Consider the following 24,483-nt stretch of genomic DNA (forward strand, 5'->3'; position numbering starts at 1 on the left):
TTAAATGCAAAAGCGAAAAAAAAAGACAGGTTGTACAGCAGATATGGTGGTATTGTTCGCTCAAAGGAAATGCTCGCGGGTTCTGATTACATATTCCTTGAAACGCAGTAATCTCAAGTGGGCATAGAAGAGGTCAAACGAGAAACAAAAAATCAAATATGACTCATCATCTGTATAAATCCCAGAGTTATGACGAACGGAGAGGTTAGGTAGCGTAATATGTAATGGTCAGTGCAATGGAGGTGTAAAGCAAGGTTTAGGGCTATCCTCAATTTGAAAAGAAAAAGACACAGGAAAAAATGCCAGGAGAAACAAGGACACGCTGGTAGCGGACAAGAGAAAACCGTTAGCGTTCCGGTGTTGTTCGTGAACAAATATGGCGCTTAGAAGAGGAGGATGATGATAGTATGAAAGCAGTGAATGAGGTCTAAGAACAAGCTATTTCAGGGGCGGCATCTGAAGTCTGGGGTGAGTGGTCCCAAGGAATAAAGGTCCAAATAAAAAGACGAGAGATCATGAAAGTATGAAAGCTTTATGACCAGGTCGAATTGGCGTAACCATAGTAATAGATGAATTAGCGGAACATGAGAGACATGAGGAACATGAGAGGCAGCAAGAAATGACGAAACACTGAAATGAACAAGACGGGGGAGCTATAACGTTAAGCTATTACAAACTTTTCTACTCCAATTCTGCAATAAGCCCTCCACGATTGATCCAAAACTTTTTTGGACCACCCCCACTTCGCCTGTCTGTCATGCGACGTCACGAAAACCACGATAGCTCGCAATCTGTGATGACGTGTACTCATTGATTATGTATGATTCAAGCGAACGAAAGAAAAATAATTATTTCTGATTCGACGCCTTTTCGCCATTAACTCTCTGCTATTGGCCCAAAGGTTTCAGGCTGCACCCAGTTCACCTGTCTGTCCCTAGACGTCTCAAAGCTGTGAAACCTCATCGCGTCAAAGTGACGTGTACATATTAAGGATGCATTAACATGCCGAACAAAACTGCACTTTTTTTTCTGAATAGCCGGAGACTGCCCCGTTCCGAAAGGAATAAAAGATGGCTGCCGCCGATCGCTCGGGCACTGGCTACTCGCACCTGCCGGAGAGCATGGGTTTATTTGCGTGTAACAAAACTTTTTTTGCGTGGCCGTGCGACGTTATCGAGCCCTTTCGGAACGTATACGACAACGCTCTGTCAACTTTTCTTTGCTGAGGATGCGCTCTAGTGGCCTTTTTAATGGACAGTTTCACGCCGCCGCCACTTTAGACAAGCCATCGCAAGCAAATTAATGGGAAGCGGACCAATCGCAGACGCCGGCACCTGCCTCTTCATCCGGTTATCTCTCTTGAGTGCGCTGGCTCGGCCCGATTGAAACCTTCTCCACTTCAGTGTGCTCCTTGCCTCTCGTCAGCCAATTATACAAGAAAGACCGCTCAATGTAGGCAATGTTATTCGTTTTGAAAGCAAACCAAAGTGACCACCTGTAAACGAGAAGAGCGTTTGATTTGGTTGTTCAGGCAACGCTGCGGGTCACCGCCCGATGTTTGTGTCAGCGGTTACGTAAATTTAACGCCAAGAGATTGGAATAAAACATAGTTGGAGTAGTTTTACGTTATAAGGCCCGGGGACTTGGCATGGGCAGTAAAAAAAAAAAAATCCGAGGACACCTAAGCATTTCTTATGAAATTTGACAGTGAAAGCATTATTGTTCAATTGAACACCGCTGAGCGGTTCGTCGAGTTATGAACTCCTCGCGGACAAGCACAAGCGTTGAGACACGTGACAGGTTTTGATTTGGCCTTACCGATGCGCCGTTAAACGCGGGCGAGAGCTTGCATGGACAAAGAACGCGCGCATAACACAGGCTTCTGAGAGCGAGAGCGAGGGTGACGTGGCGTCGCGGCGACACCCTCTCCCATAACACAACACCTGGCGCGATAGCGAGGCAGCAGGGGTTCCCTTTAGCCCGGTCTGCTCCGTCGAGGCGCGCTCGTGGCGTGGCGTCGCAGCCAATGGGAAATTAGGTGCCGTTTCCATACTGCAGATGACAGAGGCCGGCTTTTTCGCTAAATTGGCCATTTGACGCTTTCGCATAGAAAATAATTGCAGAAATGAACAGGGCAACTTCATTAGCATTTCAATGAGAATAACGTTTCCAGAGGGACTGTGTACTGAACTTTATATTACGCAAGAAAGCCGCACAGTCCCATTAGAAGTAATTGCAGAGAAGAGACGGACGTCCCATGTGTAATTAGAAACGAAGTTAGAAGACCTTTACAGGATATGTAAAGCTAAAAAGTGATAGGAGATGATGGAATAACAGTGCCTCTCATAAAAGGCGGCAGGATATTGCCCAAAAAAGCTTGTGATCATTTATATGCTTTCCTCATGACGACAAATATGCCAGACGTGGACGAATGCCAGCATAATGTTCATCCATGAGAAAGGTTACTTGAACGAATTCAAAATTTAATTACCTATTACCTTGCCTTCTCCTGTTGTATGAAATATTTAATAAAGTATTTCGAATAGAGTAGGGCAACACTTGATTTCAGTCAACCAAATGAACAGGCTGATTTAGAAAGGGACTTTCAACAACAGATGACATCCGTTTAAATAATCTGGTAATTGAAATACCTGAGGGATATAACCAATCTTTCTGTACGGCTAAAATACGAGAAGGCGTTCGATTCAGTAGAGACGCCAGCAGTTATATGGATGCATGGTGTAGTCACCGAGTTGGGGGAGCCCACATGGATATCCAGATTCCACAGCTACCAAAATTTTCCGCATGAAAGAGAGACAAAAATGTGCTTAAAAAAGACCCGAACAAGATGAGGCAATCACTAAATTATTATTATGTTCATGATAGCAAGAAGTATTCGAGACTTCAAGATTGGAAAGGATTATTTATATGGATTAATGGGTAATATCTCAGCAACACTGGAAATGCCTTGCAAGAAATTTTTGACGACTTCAAACGGCAATGTCTAGAGGTATGTTGCAAAGTTCATTAGAAAAAAATTTTCGATAGCCTCAACGCGAAGCAAGAGATCATTACTTAAAAAAAGAAGCCTCTTGAAGCTGTTCAAGAGCACTTTCACCTACGCCAAACAGTAATAGAGGGACCGGATCATCGAAAGTGAATCTGCAGACGAATCAGATAGATTTGGAACGCATATGGTAGGCACACCGAAGTCATTAACGGCAGCTCACCAATATTCCCGAATGAAAAAGTATATAATGAATGCATTCTACCACTATACTAACCTACGGAACTAAAACAACAAGCTTAGCCAGTAAACTTGAGAAGAAGCTAAGGACTGCGCAACGGGTGATGCGACGGGACATGGCTGGAGTGAAGATAAAAGACAGGAAAATGCTGGTAGGGGTTAAATAGCGCTCGTTCTAGTATATTATATTTGAGATTGAAAGCAAGCAGTGGAGTTGGGTAGGTAATGTGTTACGGGAAACAGATAACCGTTGTTGTAAGGGCGCAAGGACTGCAAAGGGAGATAGACATTGTTGAGGCTGGCAGAGAATCAGGTAATGTGTTGGTACGAAATTTCCAGGCATTAGAGTGGGCTCGCTGACGCAAGACAGGGGTAATGGGAGATGACTGGTTGAGGTCTTGGTCATACAGTGGACATGAAAGTTTATGATGATAATAATCATAGGAGAAAGTATGACTAGCTAGTCCTGGCAGTAGCTAAGCCATTGAGGTTGTTCGAGAAGGAGCCTTGGAAATAATTGATATCGCTATACCCTTCCTTTACAAATTTTACCGTTCTCTTTGGGACAGATAGATGGAGCTTTACGCCTTCGTTTGTTGCATACCGTGCATAGTGTGTGAGAATGGCGGCGTGAAGATAAGCGGCGTGGAAAATATAACGTCATAAGCGAAACACACATCGTAAGGTTAATGCTCCCTTTTGCACGAAAGGTGTTGCATAAGCATTGCCCTCTGGAGAAAGAGAAAAGCGATTTATTTTTTGCCCGTGTCTGCAAATAGCACCATGTGAAGCAAGCGATGCGCGCATACGCTCAGCCCGTCAAGCGCCTTTCAAAAGGAGACAGGGTTCTTGAAGATAAGGCGCAGCAGAACAATAGTTGCCGTTTAAGAAGGAAGGGAAGGAGATTGTTCTGTGATACGGGTGAAGTTCAAGGGCACGTATAATAATTTTTCGAAATGGTTGCGTAATACTATTTGCAAACACAAAATATTTTTTCTTGTTGCAACAAAATATGACGGCCTTCTCTCTGGTAAAGGGCGCCAGGCAACGACGGCCAAATACCCATCGCTTGCTTTAGAGCACGCGAAACACATGCCTTGGAGAATGACTAATGCATCTATCGTGTCCACCTTTCTTTGTCCGTGCTTACTTTTCTGTGTGATGATTACCAAGTGGAATACGTACTTGAACCAAGAAAGTAGTAATTATAATGCTATCATACTGACAATGAGATTGTCTCGTCTTTAAAGAAGGCGTTTCATTTTCTCGTTTTGTTTTCAGGCTCAGTATTACGGCAACGTAAGCATTGGAACGCCGCCGCAGACCTTCCGAGTAGTGTTCGACACCGGCTCTTCAGATCTATGGGTACCTTCGGCCAGGTGTCCCCCGGAAAGTGTGGCTTGTAGTGAGTCGCCTATGCCTTTGTTTCTTAGAATCTCACTCAGAAAGCATGACATATTCGAGGCATACCGGCAGTAGAGAGGTGAAATTACGGATGCAATGAATATTACATGCCATGTCGCAGTGGACGTGGTTAAGGCAAACTCCAGAGCCTGCACTCACGAGGAAGTTATTACTCTACAACTGTTCGTAAGGACTTGTGCCAACGATTTGTGATGTTAGACGTGTTATTAGCGATAATTATTTAGATAAGTTTTCAGGTTTTTAAGTACCAAAATGACGGCCTGTTTATGATGCACGCCGTAGTTGGGGGTACTGGATTTATTTTGAGCACTCGGGGGTTCTTTAACGCGCACCCACTGCACGGTACACAAACGACCGAGAATAGAAGCCGCGACATCGTATTTCGCAGCCCAACATCGTAGCCATTAAGCAACCACGGCGGCTTTGTTTTTGCTTTGTTTTATTCGTGAAGCAACAATCGTTTTTCTTTTTCCGTGTTATGTATACTGTTTACCGCACTTCGTCGCACGCGGTAACTAATTTACAGAGTTGTCAGTATTTTGTTTCTGCATACTAGCGACTAACTGCCAATATATTTATATAGCCACGTGCCGTGATTCTATACCGGGTGTAGGATTATCTATGCGTAAAATGCCTCATCATAAGCACTTACTGATGAAGATGGCATGGAAGAAGTAATGCACTAATGTGTCGCCTCACAGGATAACGAATTGCTCGGCTCGCGCTCTTATAAATTCATGTTATTTCATTTCGTTTGTCTCATTACTATGCGTAATGGATTGCTTGACGCAATGAGCAGCGCCGGCAAATTCGTGCGCGCGGAGCAGGGGCCCACGACCGCTATGACTGCTTCGGCTCGGAGACGTACGTGGAGCACGGCCAGCCGTTCCTCATCAGCTACGGCAGCGGCAGCATCATTGGCAAAGTCAGTCGCGACGTTGTGGCTCTCGAAGAGTACCGAGTGCGGGGCCAGTACTTCGGCGAGGCCTGGACAATGATCGGTGACCTGTTCATCTCCTCCAAGTTCGACGGCGTACTCGGTCTGGGATACCCGCAAATTGCGCTGATGCCTGGCCTGCCGGTTTTCGACAACATGATTGCGCAGGGGGTCGTGGCTCGACCACTCTTCTCGGTCTACATCAAGAGAGACGCCAGCAGCAGTGACGGCGGTGAGATCCTCTTTGGTGCCGTCGACGATGACCGCTACGATGGGAACCTCAGCTACGTGCCCGTCAGCGAGAAGGGATACTGGCAGTTCGACGTGGACGGGTTGGTCACCGCTTGCTCGCTTCCTGGCACGACACCCTCTTGTCACCAGTCGTTCGTGTTGCATTTTCTCTGGCAGGGCTACGTAAGTCGTGTAATAGTGCAACTATATATAAGCTGCATTGCGTATACCAGCGGCCTCCAACAGTAGCAATGAAGTCCGAATATTGCCATTAGAGCCTGCTTGTTGCCGCAATACAGCTTCGATGCTGCATTACTTCACACTTATAGCGCAGCCGGAGCACTTTGAAACGAGCAGTCATTAATGAAATTAGACTTGAGGTTTCAGCTTCTGCTCGTCTCCATTCTTATGCTATTAAAGGGGCTAGGCGGGCAGCGGCGGTAAAGGAATGAGCAGCTAGATTCAAATACTTGTTCAATGGGGCTGGTTGGTTCATCTTAGAATAAAAAAACAGGAACAGCGCAACACAGGACGAGCGAGCAAAGGGCACAGGACAGCGCTCTGTCCTGTGCCCTTTACTCGCTCGTCTTGTTTTGCGCTGTTCCTGTTCCTGCTTGTTTGAATTTTTTCTGGTACAGTGCAGACTACAGGGCGTTCAGTTTAAGGTAAATATCTGTTAGTAATAATAGTTGTACTACAGTTTTCATATAGATAGGCGCTGCAGCTATTAAGTAAGAATAGATTCATATTTGATGGTCAGATGCGGTTGCAGGGCGGATCACTGATGAAATTCGCATCTATCTATGAACGAGAAGAAGAGGAACCGAGGGATCCAATTATTGTTAGTCACAACCACATAAATCCAACAGATAATAAAACCAAGAAAAACATAGGGGACATTATTTGTTGCTTTAATTGAAGCGTAGAGTCGATAAGTTAAAGGGAAAAGAAATTGGGCGACATAGCAACTTGCCACCGGCGGGAGCTGGACCGGCAACCTTCGTATTACACGTGCGTTGCATTACCAATTGTGTTACGGTGGCGGCGGTTCCCATGTACAAATTCTTGGGTATTTGTGTATGTATGCAATATCTAACCCGAGGAGTGCTTAGCCAGCTCCACTCTTGGCCAACTCATGGTTTTTCAAAGGCAGCAGAGCAGGACAGAGAACGTGTGATATTTTCTCCATTTGTCGGAGGCACCAGTCACGCCGATGTATGCCTGGCCAACTCGGCTTAAGTTGGCCAGGTTTGAGTATGGTTGTTTTAAATATGTATACGTCTCTGAACACGCAGCGGCAGACGATGAGCTCAGTGGTGGCCGGCACAATGGTGTAAGTACAGTCATCGTTGGCAGCAAGATTACCATCACTGTAAGGCCGTGAGGCTGAGTGGACCAAACGATCATCACGATCGCCGTCGAAACCTATGACTTTGAGCGTCGTTCGTATGCGATCGAAATTAAGGAAACTGTGAATGATGCAAGATGTGCCCTGGCACTCTGATAGCACAGAATTACTATCAATGGGTTTCTCATTACAAGCTGCCATGACTGACACACGCAGAAACGGCTGCACTGCAAGGTGGGGTGAATACAACATAGAGTACTTTGTTGTGTTATGAACTTCTGCTTACAAGGTAAATCTATAGGTAAGTGCTGCGGGCTTCATACTGTGCAGTGCAGCCCATCTTGCGTCGGGAAACTTTCAGGGATTAAGAAATAAACACGACAAAACTGGGCGCTTCGGTGAAAGCTGAAAGGTGCAACATAAATTAGTGGCTGAGTTATGTTTTGTTAACATAATACCAAAGGAAGTGCACTGGTGAAATCAACCTCTGTTTGCTCTCCAAAGCTATAATTCATCTTTTCACGCAGTTGAGTTTGCACGCGAGTTCGGTAGACGACGGACTGACATTTACCACACTCTTTATCAATCTTTACCTTTGAATATTCATCGTAGTTTTCTGAATCTTTGTTCTTAAATGCTACTTTCAATTCTTTATTTTGATTTGTTCTTTAAAACTAATTCAGCTAACGTGTTGACAAAAACTTAACGTCTATGTTCGGCGATCATTCCATGCGCACGAAAACCTGCCTCGTTAGTGATTATCTAAACTAGGGCTAACTTAATTTTTCTTAAGAACAACTGCGATACTTTCCGTGTATCTAGTGATGACCGCTGTTTTCTTGCATCACTCGGGGAAACTGTATTATGCCAACGATGTACCGAAAGCTGGGTTATGGCCGCGTCTATATATTAAGTGAATCTGCACAGAAGTGGTGCGAAGAAGACACCTGTATGCAGATTTCTTCACTATGTATTGAAGAAGAGCCAGCTGTTATAGTGCTAATTGGCCCTACATGATTATTCAGATGTAATTGGTGCTATAAAACACGACCGTTCTAAAACACTGATGTTCGTCTGTTCTCGCGTGTTCGTCCACTTATAAGGCTAATCGCGTTTGAGCACTTTACTAAATGTAATTAAGAGGAATCGCTAGGTCAGCTCGAAATCCCATTTACAGATACGAATATGTAAAACAAAAATACTCTCTTTTAGACAACCGCTCAACGAACTTGAATAAAATTTGTTGCATTTTTGCAATAGTGCACTATTGAAAAGATAATTTTAAATTTAGTTGCTCATAATTTTTACGAAAATTTATAAGTTAAACAAAGAATTGAAACACCAAATTTACAGCACTGTATTTATACATCAAGAACAGGAGACCGGAATGTTCTAAATTATATATATATAACAGCAGCTACAGCCGACCAATACGATAGGTTAGTTTGCGATTTACGCGGTAACATTGCATTCTTGCCTGAGCTTTCTTATTCACAAGTTAGTACAAGGTTTCAGGGAACTGTATAAGATATATCAACGTAGTACGCTTCGGGCGTTCTATTTGATCTAGTCGACAGTACTCTGGCCCTGTCTTCAATGAAGTTTACGAATTTGTAAACTTGGCTTCGTTCTTCAGAAATTTTCCTACTTCCGAAAATATCTGCTCCTCAAAAAATGTATTCGCAACACTCGGTAAATATTAGCTGTCGCTTTTTAAATGTAATCCATCATATCAACGTTGTTACACTGGATGGCCGAGCCTCTCTTACCATGTATTAGATAGGAGCTAAAGAGGCAGAATTTGCCTCTTACCACTTATTGTAGTGTCAAACAGCTTAATGGGCTAGTCTGAAATGATTTGTTTTCCCAATAGGCTCGGGTAAATTGTGAGTGAGCTCAAAGAGGAATATAATTTTTGCCGACCTCTATAAAAATCACTATATTTATTTGTGCATTTTCTTCTTTTTCAGAATTCAAGTTGGACACGACAGCAGCTTCTGTCATGGTGGTTGCCAGGCTATTGCAGACACAGGCACCAGCGCGATAGCTGGCCCCGTGAACGAGATCAGACGGCTGAACCACATGATTGGCGCCACTAAGTCGTCGTACGATTTGGTATGCGACATTATCTGCACTGTCAATACTCGCTCGAAAGGCAGAAGAAAGGTGCATAAGGGCTACCAACTGGAACATGAGCTCTCGTTAATTACCTTTCAGGCTGACATAAAAAACTAAGCTAGCGAGATAAAAAAGAAGGTATAGTAACTCGTCTTTAACATCTTCTGTTAAAAGAGCATGCGGATAATCTTGAAAGGTGTACATGACCGGGTTCTTTACTTTTGTTCAGATCAAACTACACATAGAAGCACAAATTATGTTCCATTGGACTTGTGCATTTGACTGCCTTAGCAGCGCTGAAGTGAACAGCATCGTTGCCGGTATGCAACGTCACCTTTCGCCAGCGATCGCGGACTGAGAGCCCAGCACAGGATGCTTCCTACGGGAAATTTTGAGAAATTAAAGCATAATGTCATTTTCATTGTTATGCGAACAGCATGACATCTGACGACCTCTGACGTACTCCAGGAGGTGCTATAACTTCTGAGCACATCAAAGAGTCTTCGACGCCAGAAAATCTTAGGAAATAGCATGTGATATTTCTCTCGTCAGACAGGAACACTACTTTCCGTGTTCTCTGGTGTTATGCTCTCTATCACCACCAAGCTGTCGCATTCCGCCAATGAATTTTTTTTTTCATTGGGCGGAGACATGTGCTTCGCGAAGTGAACGTGCTTTTTTGTTGTTGTTGTTTTCGTTGCTCATTTTTTATGCTTTCCTCGTTGGTTAATGAAACTGTGGGTCTTTCTGCATGAAAACTACGGCCAAAACATGTTGTAGAGTAATGTCGACAGGATAGCTAAGTGAGTGTTGAAATACGACCTCATTCGTAACGATTAGAAGCCATTTCCGCCGCCAAAAGTCCTTTGATTTTACAGGCATTCAAATAATTGTAGAGCGTGGCTCACTACGTGAGTTAACAAATACATTAACCGGGCGCCGTGGTAGCTTGGTGGCTGTTGCATTGCGCTGCTTGGCTCGAGGTCTCAGATTCGATTCTGGCCGCGGCAGCCGCATTTCGATCGGCGGCAATATGCAGAAACGCCCGTGCACCTACCAGGATATAAGTGTACGTTAAAAAACCCCAGGTGGTTGAAATTATTCCGGAGATCCCCACGACGGCACGATCCTATTGTGTTTTTGACACGTAAAACACCGACATTAAATTTACATTTATTGTAAATTTAATTAAGGAATATACTATCAGTGTTGGCATGTTAGTGATATTGTTGCTAGATAAGCGACTTTCTTGTCTGTTTAGTGACAGTTTTTCTATTTAAGGCCCGGCGACCTGTTTTAGCGACATGACAGAACGGTTGGCGACATTTTAGCGATTTCGAAGTGAGGAAAGTTCCTTCGAAAATAGCTTTCCGTTTGGCCAGAACTGGCCCTTGCGCCATGAAAATGCATTATTTATCTTCAGCTTTCTAGGACGCACCTTATATCATCATCATCATCATCATCATCATCATCATCATCATCATCATCATCATCATCATCATCATCATCATCATCATCATCATCATCATCATCATCATCATCATCATCATCAGCCTAGTTACGCCCACTGCAGGGCAAAGGCCTCTCCCATACTTCTCTAACTACCCCGGTCATGTACTAATTGTGGCCATGTTGTCCCTGCAAACGTCTTAATGTCATCCGCCCACCGAACTTTCTGCCGCCCCCTGCTACGCATCACTTCCCTTGGAATCCAGTCCGTAACCCTTAGTGACCATCGGTTATCTTCCCTCCTCATTACATGTCCGGCCCATGTCCATTTCTTTTTCTTGATTTCAACTAAGATGTCGTTTACCCGCGTTTGTTGCCTCACCCAATCTGCTCTTTTCTTATCCCTTAACGTTACACCCATCATTCTTCTTTCCATAGCTCGTTGCGTCGTCCTCAATTTCAGCAGAACCCTTTTCGTAAGCCTCCAGGTTTCTACCCCATATGTGAGTACTGGTAACACACAGCTGTTAAACACTTTCCTTTTGAGGGATAGTGGCAACCTGCTGTTCATGATTTGAGAATGCCTGCCAAACGCACCCCAGCCCATTCTTATTCTTCTGGTTATTTCAGTCTCATGATCCGGATCCGTGGTCACTACTTGCCCTAAGTAGATGAATGAATGAATTTATTTCCATAAATATGCAAGTTTATGGAGGATATAAGGAAAAAAGTTACAAAAGAGCAACTTGACTAGTCCTTAATCCTTCTCGTGACAGCAGCAGCAGCAAACAAACACATGGGAAAAAAAACAAAAAAAAAACAAAAAAAACAGTAAACATTCTCATACAAGTGTACATACAGCAGATAGCAATAGAAAAAATACATAACTCAATAAAAAGAAGCCTACTTATACAGACATTAAAGGCTAATAGGCACCAAAGTAATTTTTTAACTTGTTTTTACTGCAAGAAAAGACATCAATACCATCGTTCATTAACTTATTTAATAAATGCGGTAAAGTATATGAGAGCTTTTGTTTCGCATAGTTGGTACGTGGGTATGGCACAAACCAATATTCCGGAAATCTTGTAGCATAATAGCTTCTATTTCGTGTCAAGTTGGCTATAGACCTGACGTGGTTAATGTTTTTCTGGCATTCCTTACCATATGTTAACGCTAAGCGAAAATTCAAGAGATCAGGAGCTTTAAGTATCTTTAAGTCTTTAAATAATGAATTAGTTGGAAAGTCAAATGGCACTTTGCACACAACACGAATGGCTCTTTTTTGTAGACGAAAGATACGATTAATGTTAGTGGCAGATGTTGTGCCCCAAACCAGGCAGCCGTAATTTAGGTGACAAACAAATGATGTATTCCCTTACCACTTCCAGTGCTTCGCTACCTATCGTAAACTGCTGTTCTCTTCCGAGACTGTTAAACAATACTTTAGTTTTCTGCAGATTAATTTTCAGACCCACCCTTCTGCTTTGCCTCTCCAGGTCAGTGAGCATGCATTGCAATTGGTCTCCTGAGTTACTAAGCAAGGCAATATCATCAGCGAATCGCAAGTTGCTAAGGTATTCTCCATCAACTTTTATCCCCAATTCTTCCCACTCCAGGCCTCTGAATACATCCTGTAAACATGCTGTGAATAGCATTGGAGATATCGTATCTCCCTGTCTGACGCCTTTCTTTATAGGGATTTTGTTGCTTTCTTTGTGGAGGACTACGGTGGCTGTCGAGCCGCTATAGATATCTTCCAGTATCGTTACATATGGCTCATCTGCACCCTGATTCCGTAATGCCTCCATGACTGCTGAAGTTTCGACTGAATCAAACGCTTTCTCGTAATCAATGAAAGCTATATATAAGGGTTGGTTATATTCTGCACATTTCTTTATCACTTGATTGATAGTGTGAATATGGTCTATTGTTGAGTAGCCTTTACGGAATCCTGCCTGGTCCTTTGGTTGACAGAAGTCTAAGGTGTTCCTCATTCTATTTGCGATTACCTTAGTAAATATTTTGTAGGCAACGGACAGTAAGCTGATCGGTCTATAATTTTTCAAGTCTTTGGCGTCCCCTTTCTTATGGATTAGGATTACGTTAACGTTCTTCCAAGATTCCGGTACGCTCGAGGTTATGAGGCATTGCGTATACAGAGTGGCCAGTTTCTCTAGAACAATCTGACCACCATCCTTCAACAAATCTGCTGTTACCTGATCCTCCCCAGCTGCCCTCCCCCTTTGCATAGCTCCTAAGGCTTTCTTTACTTCTTCTGGCGTCACCTGTGGGATTTCGAATTCCTCTAGGCTATTCTCTCTTCCACTATCGTCGTGGGTGCCACTGGTACTGTATAAATCTCTATAGAACTCCTCAGCCACTTGAACTATCTCATCCATATTAGTAACGATATTGCCGGCTTTGTCTCTTAACGCACACATCTGATTCTTGCCTATTCCTAGTTTCTTCTTCACTGTTTTTAGGCTTCCTCCGTTCCTGAGAGCCTGTTCAATTCTATCCATATTATAGTTCCTGATGTCCGCTGTCTTACGCTTGTTGATTAACTTAGAAAGTTCTGCCAGTTCTATTCTAGCTGTAGGGTTAGAAGCTTTCATACATTGGCGTTTCTTGATCAGATCTTTCGTCTCCTGCGATAGCTTACTGGTTTCCTGTCTAACGGCGTTACCACCGACTTCTATTGCGCACTCCTTAATGATGCCCATGAGATAGTCGTTCATTGCTTCAACACTAAGGTCCTCTTCCTGAGTTAAAGCCGAATACCTGTTCTGTAGCTTGATCCGGAATTCCTCTAGTTTCCCTCTTACCGCTAACTCATTGATTGACTTCTTGTGTACCAGTTTCTTCCGTTCCCTCCTCAAGTCTAGGCTAATTCGAGTTCTTACCATCCTATGGTCACTGCAGCGTACCTTGCCGAGCACGTCTACATCTTGTATCATGCCAGGGTTCGCGCAGAGTATGAAGTCCATTTCATTTCTAGTTTCACCATTCGGGCTCTTCCACGTCCCCTTTCGACTAACCCGCTTGCGGAAAAAGGTGTTCATTATCCGCATAATATTCTGTTCTGCAAACTCTACTAATAATTCTCCTCTGCTATTCCTAGAGCCTATGCCATATTCTCCCACTGACTTGTCTCCAGCCTGCTTCTTGCCTACCCTGGCATTGAAGTCGCCCATCAGTATAGTGTATTTTGTTTTGACTTTACCCATCACCGATTTCACGTCTTCATAAAAGCTTTCGACTTCCTGGTCATCATGACTGCATGTAGGGGTGTAGACTTGTACCACCTTCAATTTGTACCTCTTATTAAGTTTCACAACAAGACCTGCCACCCTCTCGTTAATGCTATAGAATTCCTGTATGTTACCAGCTATTTCCTTATTAATCAGGAATCCGACTCCTAGTTCTCGTCTCTCCGCTAAGCACCGGTAACACACTACATGCCCGCTTTTTAGCACTGTATATGCTTCTTTTGTCCTCCTAACCTCACTGAGCCCTATTATATCCCAGTTACTACCCTCTAATTCCTCCAATAACACTGCTGGAATCGCCTCACTAGATAGCGTTCTAACGTTAAACGTTGCCAGGTTCAGATTCCAATGGCGGCCTGTCCGGAGCCAGGTATTCTTAGCACCCTCTGCAGCTTCACAGATCTGACCGCCGCCGTGGTCAGTTGTTTCGCGGCTGCTGGGGACTGAGGGCCGGGGTTTCATCGTTGTATTCATATAGGAGGTTGTGGCCAAGTACTACACCAGGGTGGCGAATCCTGCTCTGGTGAGAGAGTGCGTTACCGGTTCTGGTCATCGGGATCAGGCCGCACTCCAGACCTGTTTGTGCAATTTTCTCAAAACACGTTTTTTTGTATTTTCCGGTGGAGAATTGCGCGGCACCGGGATTTGAATCACGGTCCTCTTGCACTGGAGACGGATACTCTACCGTCCCCGCAGGAGTTAAATTAAAAATTGAATTATGGGGTTTTGCGTGACAAAAACACTTTCTGATTATGCACGCCGTAGTGGAGGACTCCGAAAATTTCGACCACCTGGGGATCTTTAACGTGCACCTAATTCTCAGTGCACGGGTGTTTTCGCATTTCGCCCCCATCGAAATGCGGCCGCCGTGGCCGGGGTCCGATCCCGCGATCCTCGTACTCAGCAGTCTAACACCATAACCACTGAGCAACCACGGCGGGTCCCGCAGGAGTTGTACGCCTCATTTAACCTACAGTGGTGCCCTATTTGATCAGTCAAGGTGGACCAATCTGAGCTCGGTTATACCGCATGGATGGCACTCGGCTAGAGAACCTGGTATTTATGACCTGCACATGTGTGGCCACACATAATTGAGGATATATAATTTTTTTTTTACGAGGGTTTCCGTACAGTGATAAAATGAAGGAAGAGACATTAAAAAGAAAGAAAATAGGGGGAAAAAGGAACATAACATGTGATTTGAACTCGTGATCCTTCAATGTTGCCCGGAAAGGTAGCTCAGTCGGTTGGTTCGTGAAGCCAACGGTTACTTTCAAGCGCCATAGCTCCTGCTCCGAGCCTCATGCTTATGTGGAAAGGGACTGATGTCCGCGACAGTAGATTTTTGCTGATTCTGAGTGGTTGGAAGGCATAATTTCTTGGAAAAATGGCCGTCAGAGGAGCAGCGTCAGAGGAGCAGCGGCTTTAGAGACTAGGAAAACTGCCTTAAAATATTTAGACTTGAGGGGAAGCTTCGTTAACAAACTATAACACGGCAATCAGCACTCGAATACGACGAGAGAAATTATTGAGACGTGGAAAATTCCGTTGAAAGAAATCTGGTTTGCGAGACAAATGCTTGTATGTATTGAATCTCTTAAAAGATGAGGGGGGAAATATGCGCTCACCGAGAGGGCATCGTTAGCACGAGACCACCACCAGGCACCTTATTGAGATGTGGAGAGCTTCGCGGCCGGAACGAAGCCTCCCCTCTCCGCCGGCCAAGAGTGGAAAACGCGCTTTCCGATCGCTCAAGGTTGCGCGGACATTGTATAGCTCTAGCGTCTAGGAAAAAGCTTAAACAGGTGCGAGGGCGGCACGCATAGCGTGGGAAGCTAGTCGCCGGAATAGCTATCTCAAGTACAGCTGCTGGCGAGGGCGAAACACCTTCGTGTACTTATATTAACCCTAATAGGACTTCTTTCAAAGAAAAAAAAAGAAAAGAAAAAAGAAGGAAACGGCTCAGAAGGCTATACTACGCGAGCAATGACTGATACTTTTCTATATAAATGTATTCATCTCATCTATGGGATCGCATGCGCGCGCAGTTGCTTTGTCTCTGCGTGTAGTAGTTAAGAGAGCCACTTTAAGGGCGGAGAAGATGGAAGGAGAGGAAAGCAATATTGCAGCGCCGTGGTTTTAAAGCGCAACCGTGGTAGGGAAACGGAAGGTGATATAAGTATGCGTGTCCATGATACGCACACGACAAACTGCCTTACAATATTCAGACTTGAGGGGAAGCTTCGTTAACAAACAATAACACGGCAATCAGCACTCGAATATAATTATAACCCTAATAATAATTGTAAATATTCATCTCATCTATAGGATCTAAAGCGCGCGCTGTTTCTTTGTCTCTGCGTGCAGTTGTTAAGAGAGCCAGTCCAAGGGCGGAGAAGAGGGAAGGAAAGGAAAGTCTCTGAAGCAAACTTGCAGCGCCGCGGTTTTAAAGCGCAACCGTGGTAGAGAAACGGAAAGGCGACACAAGCATGCGTGGCCATGATACGCACACGACAAACTGCCTTACAATATTTAGACTTGAGAGAAGTTTCGTTAACAAACTATAACACGGCAATCAGCACTCGAATATAATTATAACCCTAATAATAATTGTAAATATTCATCTCATCTATAGGATCTAAAGCGCACACTGTTGCTTTGTCTCTGCGTGTAGTAGTTACGAGAGACAGTTTAAGGGCGGAGAAGAGGGAAGGAAAGGAAAGTCTCTGAAGCAAACTTGCAGCGTCGCGGTTTTAAAGCGCAACCGTGGTAGAGAAACGGAAAGGCGACACAAGCATGCGTGGCCATGATACGCACACGACAAACTGCCTTATAATATTTAGACTTGAAGAGAAGTTTCGTTAACAAACTATAACACGGCAATCAGCACTCGAATATAATTATAACCCTAATAACAATTGTAAATATTCATCTCATCTATAGGATCTAAAGCGCGCGCTGTTTCTTTGTCTCTGCGTGTAGTAGTTAAGAGCGACAGTTTAAGGGCGGAGAAGAGGAATGGAAAGGAAAGTCTCTGAAGCAAACTTGCAGCGCCGTGGTTTTAAAGCGCAACCGTGGTAGAGAAACGGAAGGCGATATAAGCGTGCGTGGCCATGATACGTACACGACAAACTGCCTTAAAATATTTCGACTTGAGGGGAAGCTTCGTTAACAAACTATAACACGGCAATCAGCACTCGAATACGACGAGAGAAATTATTGATACGTGGAAAATTCTCTTGAAATAAATCTGATTTGCGAGACAAATGCTTGTATGTATTGAATCTCTTAAAAGATGAGGGGGGAAATATGCGCTCACCGAGAGGGCATCGTCAGCACGAGACCACCACCAGGCACCTTACTGAGATGTGGAGAGCTTCGCGTCCGGAACGAAGCCTCCCCTCTCCGCCGGCCAAGAGTGGAAAACGCGCTTTCCGATGGCTCAAGGTTGCGCGGACATTGTATAGCTCTAGCGTCTAGGAAAAAGCTTAAACAGGTGCGAGGGCGGCACGCATAGCGTGGGAAGCTAGCCGCCGTAATAGCTTTCTTAAGTACAGCTGCTGGCGAGGGCGAAAAACCTTCGTGTAATTATAATAACCCTAATAGGACTTCTTTCAAAGAAAAAAAAAGAAAAAGAGAAAAGAAGGAAACGGCTCAGAAGGCTATACTACGAGAGCTATGACTGATACTTTTCTATATATATGTATTCATCTCATCTATGGGATCGCATGCGCGCGCAGTTGCTTTGTCTCTGCGTGTAGTAGTTAAGAGAGCCAGTTTAAGGGCGGAGAAGAAGGAAGGAGAGGAAAGCAATATTGCAGCGCCGTGGTTTTAAAGCGCAACCGTGGTAGGGAAACGGAAGGCGATATAAGCATGCGTGTCCATGATACGCACACGACAAACTGCCTTACAATATTTAGACTTGAGGGGAAGCTTCGTTAACAAACTATAACCTTATATACATCTTGCGTTATGCAGACAACCCCGTGAGCATCCTCGGTTCCCGCCGCAATCGTGGAAGCTAGACATGCGAGCGAGGGCAAGGCGTGCGTAGAAAGTTTGTCGCGTGTTATAGACACGCACACAGCGTGTTTGCCGCATAACGAGGCCCTACAAATGCAAGTTTGGTTCCCCGGCATGTTAGCGCGCCTATCTCCTACACCGGCCGCAGCTGCGCGTGGCGCGGCCGAGCGCGGCGGCGCGCGCCCTACATTGGAGGTCATCGGTAGCGGCTGCAAATTCTAGCCAACCCGAGATAGCTGATGGTTTCGTGTGCGCCGTATTCTCGCGCGGACCCGCCTCTGGTTACTTAGTGGGCTTTGGTGTTGCGTTGCTAAGCACGAGGTCGCGGGATCAAACCTTGGCCACGGTGGCCGCTTTTCCGTGGGGCAAAATGCGAAAACACCCGTGTACTTAGATTTAGGTGCACGTTAAAGAACCACAGGTGGTGAAAATTAATCCGGAGTCTCCCACTATGGCGTGCCTTATAATCATATCGTGGTATTGGCACGTAAAGCCCCATACCTTTCTTTCCTTAATTTTCGCGCGCTTAGGTCGCGTTGAAGCGACAAGCAGTGCGAATGGCACATCTTTCGCCGCTGCTGCCGCTCTTCATCATATCAGCATCTTGAGAGCTAGTGTCCGCGGTCATCGAGTGAGATGTACTCGTGTTTGCCTGTTCAACGTGCCAATTGAGTTATTAAGCGAATCTTAACAGCTGCTTATACGGTCGATAAAACTAGCATCCTTAATCATTTGTACAGCTGTCTAATAATCGGCTATCGCAATCAATGCTTCGTCTTTCGGGGGAAACGGCAGCCTCTTTTATCTTAAAGAATATATTTCTGGCTTCAATCCACATATTCATCCTTAGAACCGTGCCAACCACACTTCGCATACTCGAGCCTGGCCTTGTTCTTGTTTCTTTCTTTTATTCCTTTTATATGCTTATTTTCTGTTAAGTTCACAATTGATAGTGGGTGTTAGTGCGTTTTTTTCTGTCCTTTAAACTTGTTTTGTTCTTGTCGCATTGAGTAGTCAAAAATAAATTTTAAGAAATCGCTCACCAACCATCTTGTTCCTGTCAAGGTGGCTGAGATGCGAGCCCTAGGGCCCTATAACGTAAAACTATTCCAATATGTTTTTATTCCAATCTCCTCACGTCAAATTTGCGTAACCGCCGACGCAAGAATCGGGCGGTCACCCGCAGGGTTGTCTGAATAGACCAATCAAACGCTCTCCTCATTCATAGGAGGTCCCTTTTGTTTGCTTGAAAAACGAATAACATTGCCTACGCTGAGCGGCTGGTCTTATCTAATTCGCTGACAAGAGGCGAGGAGCACGCTCAAGTGGAGAGGGATTCGATGGGGCCGAGCCACTGTACTGAAAATCGATAACTGGATCAAGAGGTGGTGCCGGCGTCTGCGGTTGGTCCGCATTCCTTACTTACCTTGCGGTGGCTCGTCGAAAATCGCGGCGGCATGCAACGGAAGGTTAGGAATGCCGCTAAAACGAATCCTCAGCAAAGAAGAGTTGGCAGAGCGAGGTCGCAAACGTGCCGAAAGTGCTCGAAAGCATTACAGGGCCACGAAAAAGTTTTGTTATGCGGAATTAAACCCATGCTCTCCAGCAAGTGAGAGTCGCCAGTGCCTGAGCAATCGGCAGCAGCCATCTTTTATTCCTTTCGGAAGGGGTAGCCTGCGGCTATTGAGAAGAAAATTCAGTTTTGTTCGTTATAATAATGCGTCTTTAATGCGTACACATCACTTTGACGCGGTGAGTTTTTACGGTTTTGTGACGTCGCGTGACAGGCAGGTGAAGTGGGTGCAACCCGGAAACTTTTGACCAATAACTGAGGGCTAATGGCGAAAAGGGGTCGAAGCCGAAATAACTATTTTTCTTTCGTTCGATCAATTCATGCATAATCAGTGTGTACACGTCGTATCACATGGGGAGCTATCACGGTTTTCGTGACGTCGCGTGACAGACAGGTTAAGTGGGGGTGGCCCAAAAAGTTTTTGAGCAATCGTGGAGTGCTGATTGCATAATTGGAATAGAAAAGTTTGGAATAGTTTTACGTTATAGCACCCTCTGGGCTTTTCGCGATAGCTTACTTCTCGTCAAGCTAGGAAGTTGTGCACAAGTGAGACTTGTACGTGCGGAATTACATGCAATTAATCGTTTGTAATCAATTACGCTTGCTGGAAATTCTTAATTTTAACGATTACTTTATTTACTAGGTAACGGTCACTGTAATTCAATTACTCTTTTTCGGGTGCCAATAAGAAGTAACCAGTTAATTTATTGGCGAGATAAGCTGTAACAAGCGACGGAACTTTGAGAATCTGAATTTGACGAAAAATAGACTAGAAGACCCGAGATCGTGTCATGCAGAAGCCCAGCGGCCTCGCAAATGCGCATGTCCAGGCAGGCAAACCCTGCGCTGAGAATTCGTTTCTACATCTTGACGCTCCACCACATGTTGGCCGACGAACTGGACCGGCGCTTGTGTGTCTCGATAGAGAAGGTGACTTAGAGCGTTAATGCCAGGAAACCACATACGGGCGAGCTTTTCAGCTTTTCATTGGCCCAACCAGGACCGTCTTCTCCAAGTTACAGCAACAATCAAGCACTGCATGCGCTTCATAGACGACTCTGACGCTGAGTAATCACAAATGTCTGCGAACTATTGGAATATACGTTACAATACGCCATACCTCCCAGCGCGCACATCGAGCGAACTGGCTGACCTCTGTCTTCCCCTCATTTTCTCACCCTCGGGTAAGTTTTCAGTGCCACTGATGTCTTGTGCACTATACTGATTTCTTCACAACAAAAACGGGGGACGATAACCAAGGAAATGTCTTAATGCAATAGTTAGCGCAGATAAGCTGTATGAAGGGCTGCAGAGGACGCACTGAAAGTACCCGGCCATCTCGTTCTGTTTGCTGTTTCTATGTAATGTTAATAAAAGTTGGTAGGGAAAGTAACGTAGAAGTAATCGATTACTATTTAGTAAATTCTCGATTACTTTTGTGGGGTAGTAATTCGTAACTATAACCAATGACATTTTTAGACGAAGTAATTGTAATTGCAATTGGTTATTTTTTTTCTTTAAGGTGTACAACACTAGTACTAGTGCTAAAGCGCCGCTGTGCCCTGCAGCTAAGTGTATGCTTAGGCTTACCTGATTATTTAAATTGATCGGAGAGAGAGAGAGAGAGAGAGAGAGCGCGAAGTATTCATTGGCTTTCGGCTTCCTAGTCTAGACTATTGGGTGCTGAAGTGATCATAAGGGGTGACAGGATCGAAGTGGGGTGATGCGATGTTGATCGCATCGTCTCTTCATTCAGGTAGGCCCGCCTCCTCTGATTCGTGAGCTCAGTGACCGTGATAAGCAGCGCTAACGCTGCCACGTTGGCTGGTGGTAGGTCACTCAGCCGCTCCTAGTGTGTGGTTTGTTGCTGGGGAAACCCCAATAAACCGCATACGTTCTGAATTTGTGCAAGAAGTCAAAACACACTCCAAGCCATCCTTACTACACTAACGAACTGGATGAAAACCGTGTGAGAAACGAGGCAATGCATACCCCACTGAGCCTCTGGCCAGCAGAGCACAACAGAGAGAAAGAAAAGTTTGAGCGTGGATCCGCATTACCTCAAATCCGCATCACCCAAATTTTCATTGCACTAATGAGGGCCCTTTTAAGGTGAATGAGTGTCACGGTTACTTAATGCCAGCTTTCAAATGGGTGACCCTTGTCTGCTACAGCAGCTAAGTAACGGCTAATAATAACAATAACAAGGGATTAATGGTGAAAGAAGCGAAAAGACACCAGGGGCCCTAAGCGTAAAACTATTCCAACATGTTTTTATTCCAATCTTCTGGCGTCGTATTTACGCAACCGCCGACGCAAGCGTCGGGCGGTGACCCGCAGCGTTGCCTGAACAGCACAATCAAGCGCTCTCGTCGTTTATAGGCCACTTTTGTTTGCTTTCAAAACCAACAAAATTGCCTAATTAGCGGTTTCGCTTACCTAATTGGCTGACAGAGGCGAGGAGCACGCTCAAGGGCAGAGGGTTCCGATGGGGCCGAGCGAGCGTACTGAAAATAGATAACCGGATGAAGGAGGGGGGGCCGCTTTCCCTTACTTAGCTTGCGGTTTCTGGTCTAAAATCGTGGCGGCGTGCCGCGTACAGTTAAACATGCCGCTAAAACAGATCCTCAGCAAAGAATGGCTGGCAGAGCGACGTTGTATACGTGCCGAAAGGGCTCGATAACGTTGCACGGCCACGCAAAAAGTTTTGTTATAGGCAAATGAACCCATGCTCTCCGGCAGGCGCAAGTAGCCAGTGCCTGAGCGATCGGCGGTAGCCATCTTCTATTGCTTTCGGAACGGAGCAATCTCCGGCTATTGAGGAAAAAATCTAGTTTTGTACGGCATATTAATGCATCTTTAACGCGTACACGTCACTTTGACGCAATGAGTTTTCGCTGTTTTGTGACGTCGAGTGACAGACAGGTGAATTGGGCGCAGCCTGAAACATTCTGACCGATAGCAGAGGGTTAATGGCGAAAAGGCGTCGAATCAGAAATAATATTTTTTTTCTTTTGTTCGGTCGAATCGTGGATAATCAGTGTATGCACGTCATGTCAGATTTGGAGCTATCGCCGTTTTCTTGACGTCGCGTGACAGACAGGCGAAGTGGGGGTGGTCCAAAAAAGATTTTGACCAATCGCTTAGTGCTGATTGAAGAATTGGGATAGAAAAGTTTGGAATAGCTTTTCGTTATAGCGCCCCAGGTACCTTTCGCGCTGTCGAACAGTGGAACTATGTACTGACTACAGAAAAGAGAGTGGGAATTTGTAGGACGATGCCCTTAGTAAAACTTAATGACTTGGGGTGCTTTAGAACGTGAAGTTAAATAGAACACCTTTTGGGGTGTATATTTGCCACACAACGATAATCGTCATCTATCTTGCCCGCACTTCCTTTCTTGAAAATGTTGCGCTCGTTACTTTCCTGTCGAGAATGCTCTGTCATGCTGATAACGCGCATACCCGTTCGTGACGTGAAAGTGCCGGGCTCGCAGCGTTAAAGAAAGGAAATGAGGGCAAGACAGATGACGATTATTGTTGCGTGGCAAATATACACTCCAAAGGGTGCAACTGTTTTTAGAGTGAACAATAATCGTCATCTGCCTTGCGCTGTTTCTGAGCGTTGAAATCGCCTATGATTATCAGGGGACTGTCTTTAGCGAGGCGGAGGGTGTCCCTAAAGAGTTTTCCTACGTTTTCCCGCCTTTGGCTGAGGGGGGGGGGGGCAGGAAATGTTGAGGGCGAAGGCGCTCTGTTTCTGGTTGCCTTTGTATACTATTTCGAGAAGTACATGTAGTACGTCCACGTCGTCTATGGGTTTGTGTTGTGTGGTTGTGATGTTTGTCTACTAGTGTGGCTACCTTCCACTTGTCGTCTTGACTTGTGTGGTATTCTTCGTAGCCATGGACGCTATTGTGGACATTCCGCCATTTTCTTCGATGCGTGACGTAGACGCGACGCGAATAAAATTTTGCTTTCGCAACGTGACGCCAACGTGACGTTTTGCCTAAGAAACTGAAATGAAGGCGCTGAAAGTAAGGTTCTCGGTAAGGCGAAACAGTTTTCCTCCGCAGTAAAAATAAAGCGGCTAGCTCAAAGCGCATTATTATTCCGTCGAAAGCACTTCTTGCTTCCCTCGTCTGCTGCGTACAAGCCGTCGTCTGCTTCAATAGCTAGGATGTGTGTCCCCGAGAAATGGAAAGAGTCATCGTATGTTGGCGCCAACGCGCTTGTTTTCTTCCTTGAGACAACATGCGCGACCTACCAGTGATGATGCGCGCACGTTCTAGGCCACGTTATCACTATCTGGTTAAACGCAAGTGACAGCCCGACTCGGCTGGCTGACTGAGGAACGGCCGAATATCACCGATAGCGTTGCGCGCGCTAGAGATATCTACTAGCGCGACTCAAGCGCCGGCGCTGCCATCTCTTGTTCACTTCGCTGGTTACTCACACCGCCAGAGGAAAGTCCAAGGCGCCGCCTTACGTACATTTCGTTTTATATGTTATAAAGACGCCGTTGTCACAACTTTTGATTGTGCGAAAAGGCTTTAATCTTGTTAAGAATGCACATACAGCAGTGAAAAGTGGACAACATTGCCGAAAGTTTGCTATGTTCGACCAATATTATTTCGATGAAACGCGTTTTTTAAAAAATGATGGCCCCAAACACAAATGCCAACACAACCCGAAAGCGATGCAAATACTATGAGCACGCGTTATGAACAAAAGATTTTCATGGCGCCAAACGACGGGGAAATTGTGGTGATACGCATTCCTCTCGGCTGCCATTGCATATGGCTGCTCATTAGCATAATTCGCGCGGCTCGTCGCACCAAAAATTATGGCGGAAAATCTC

General features: G+C 45.1%; 1 protein-coding gene across 1 annotated transcript in view; it reads left to right on the plus strand.

Annotated features, from left to right (window-relative positions):
• LOC142590418 (lysosomal aspartic protease-like) overlaps window positions 1–24,483 on the plus strand; it is a 41,544-nt gene that overhangs the window by 10,819 nt on the left and 6,242 nt on the right. The window contains exons 3-5 of the mRNA XM_075702518.1: window positions 4,529–4,652; window positions 5,500–5,941; window positions 9,159–9,303. Of these exons, the coding sequence (XP_075558633.1) occupies window positions 4,529–4,652; window positions 5,500–5,941; window positions 9,159–9,303 (711 nt within the window). The remainder of the gene's footprint in view (window positions 1–4,528; window positions 4,653–5,499; window positions 5,942–9,158; window positions 9,304–24,483) is intronic.

The sequence above is a fragment of the Dermacentor variabilis genome, chromosome 1, assembly GCF_050947875.1.
Source record: "Dermacentor variabilis isolate Ectoservices chromosome 1, ASM5094787v1, whole genome shotgun sequence".
Taxonomy (NCBI): domain Eukaryota; kingdom Metazoa; phylum Arthropoda; class Arachnida; order Ixodida; family Ixodidae; genus Dermacentor; species Dermacentor variabilis.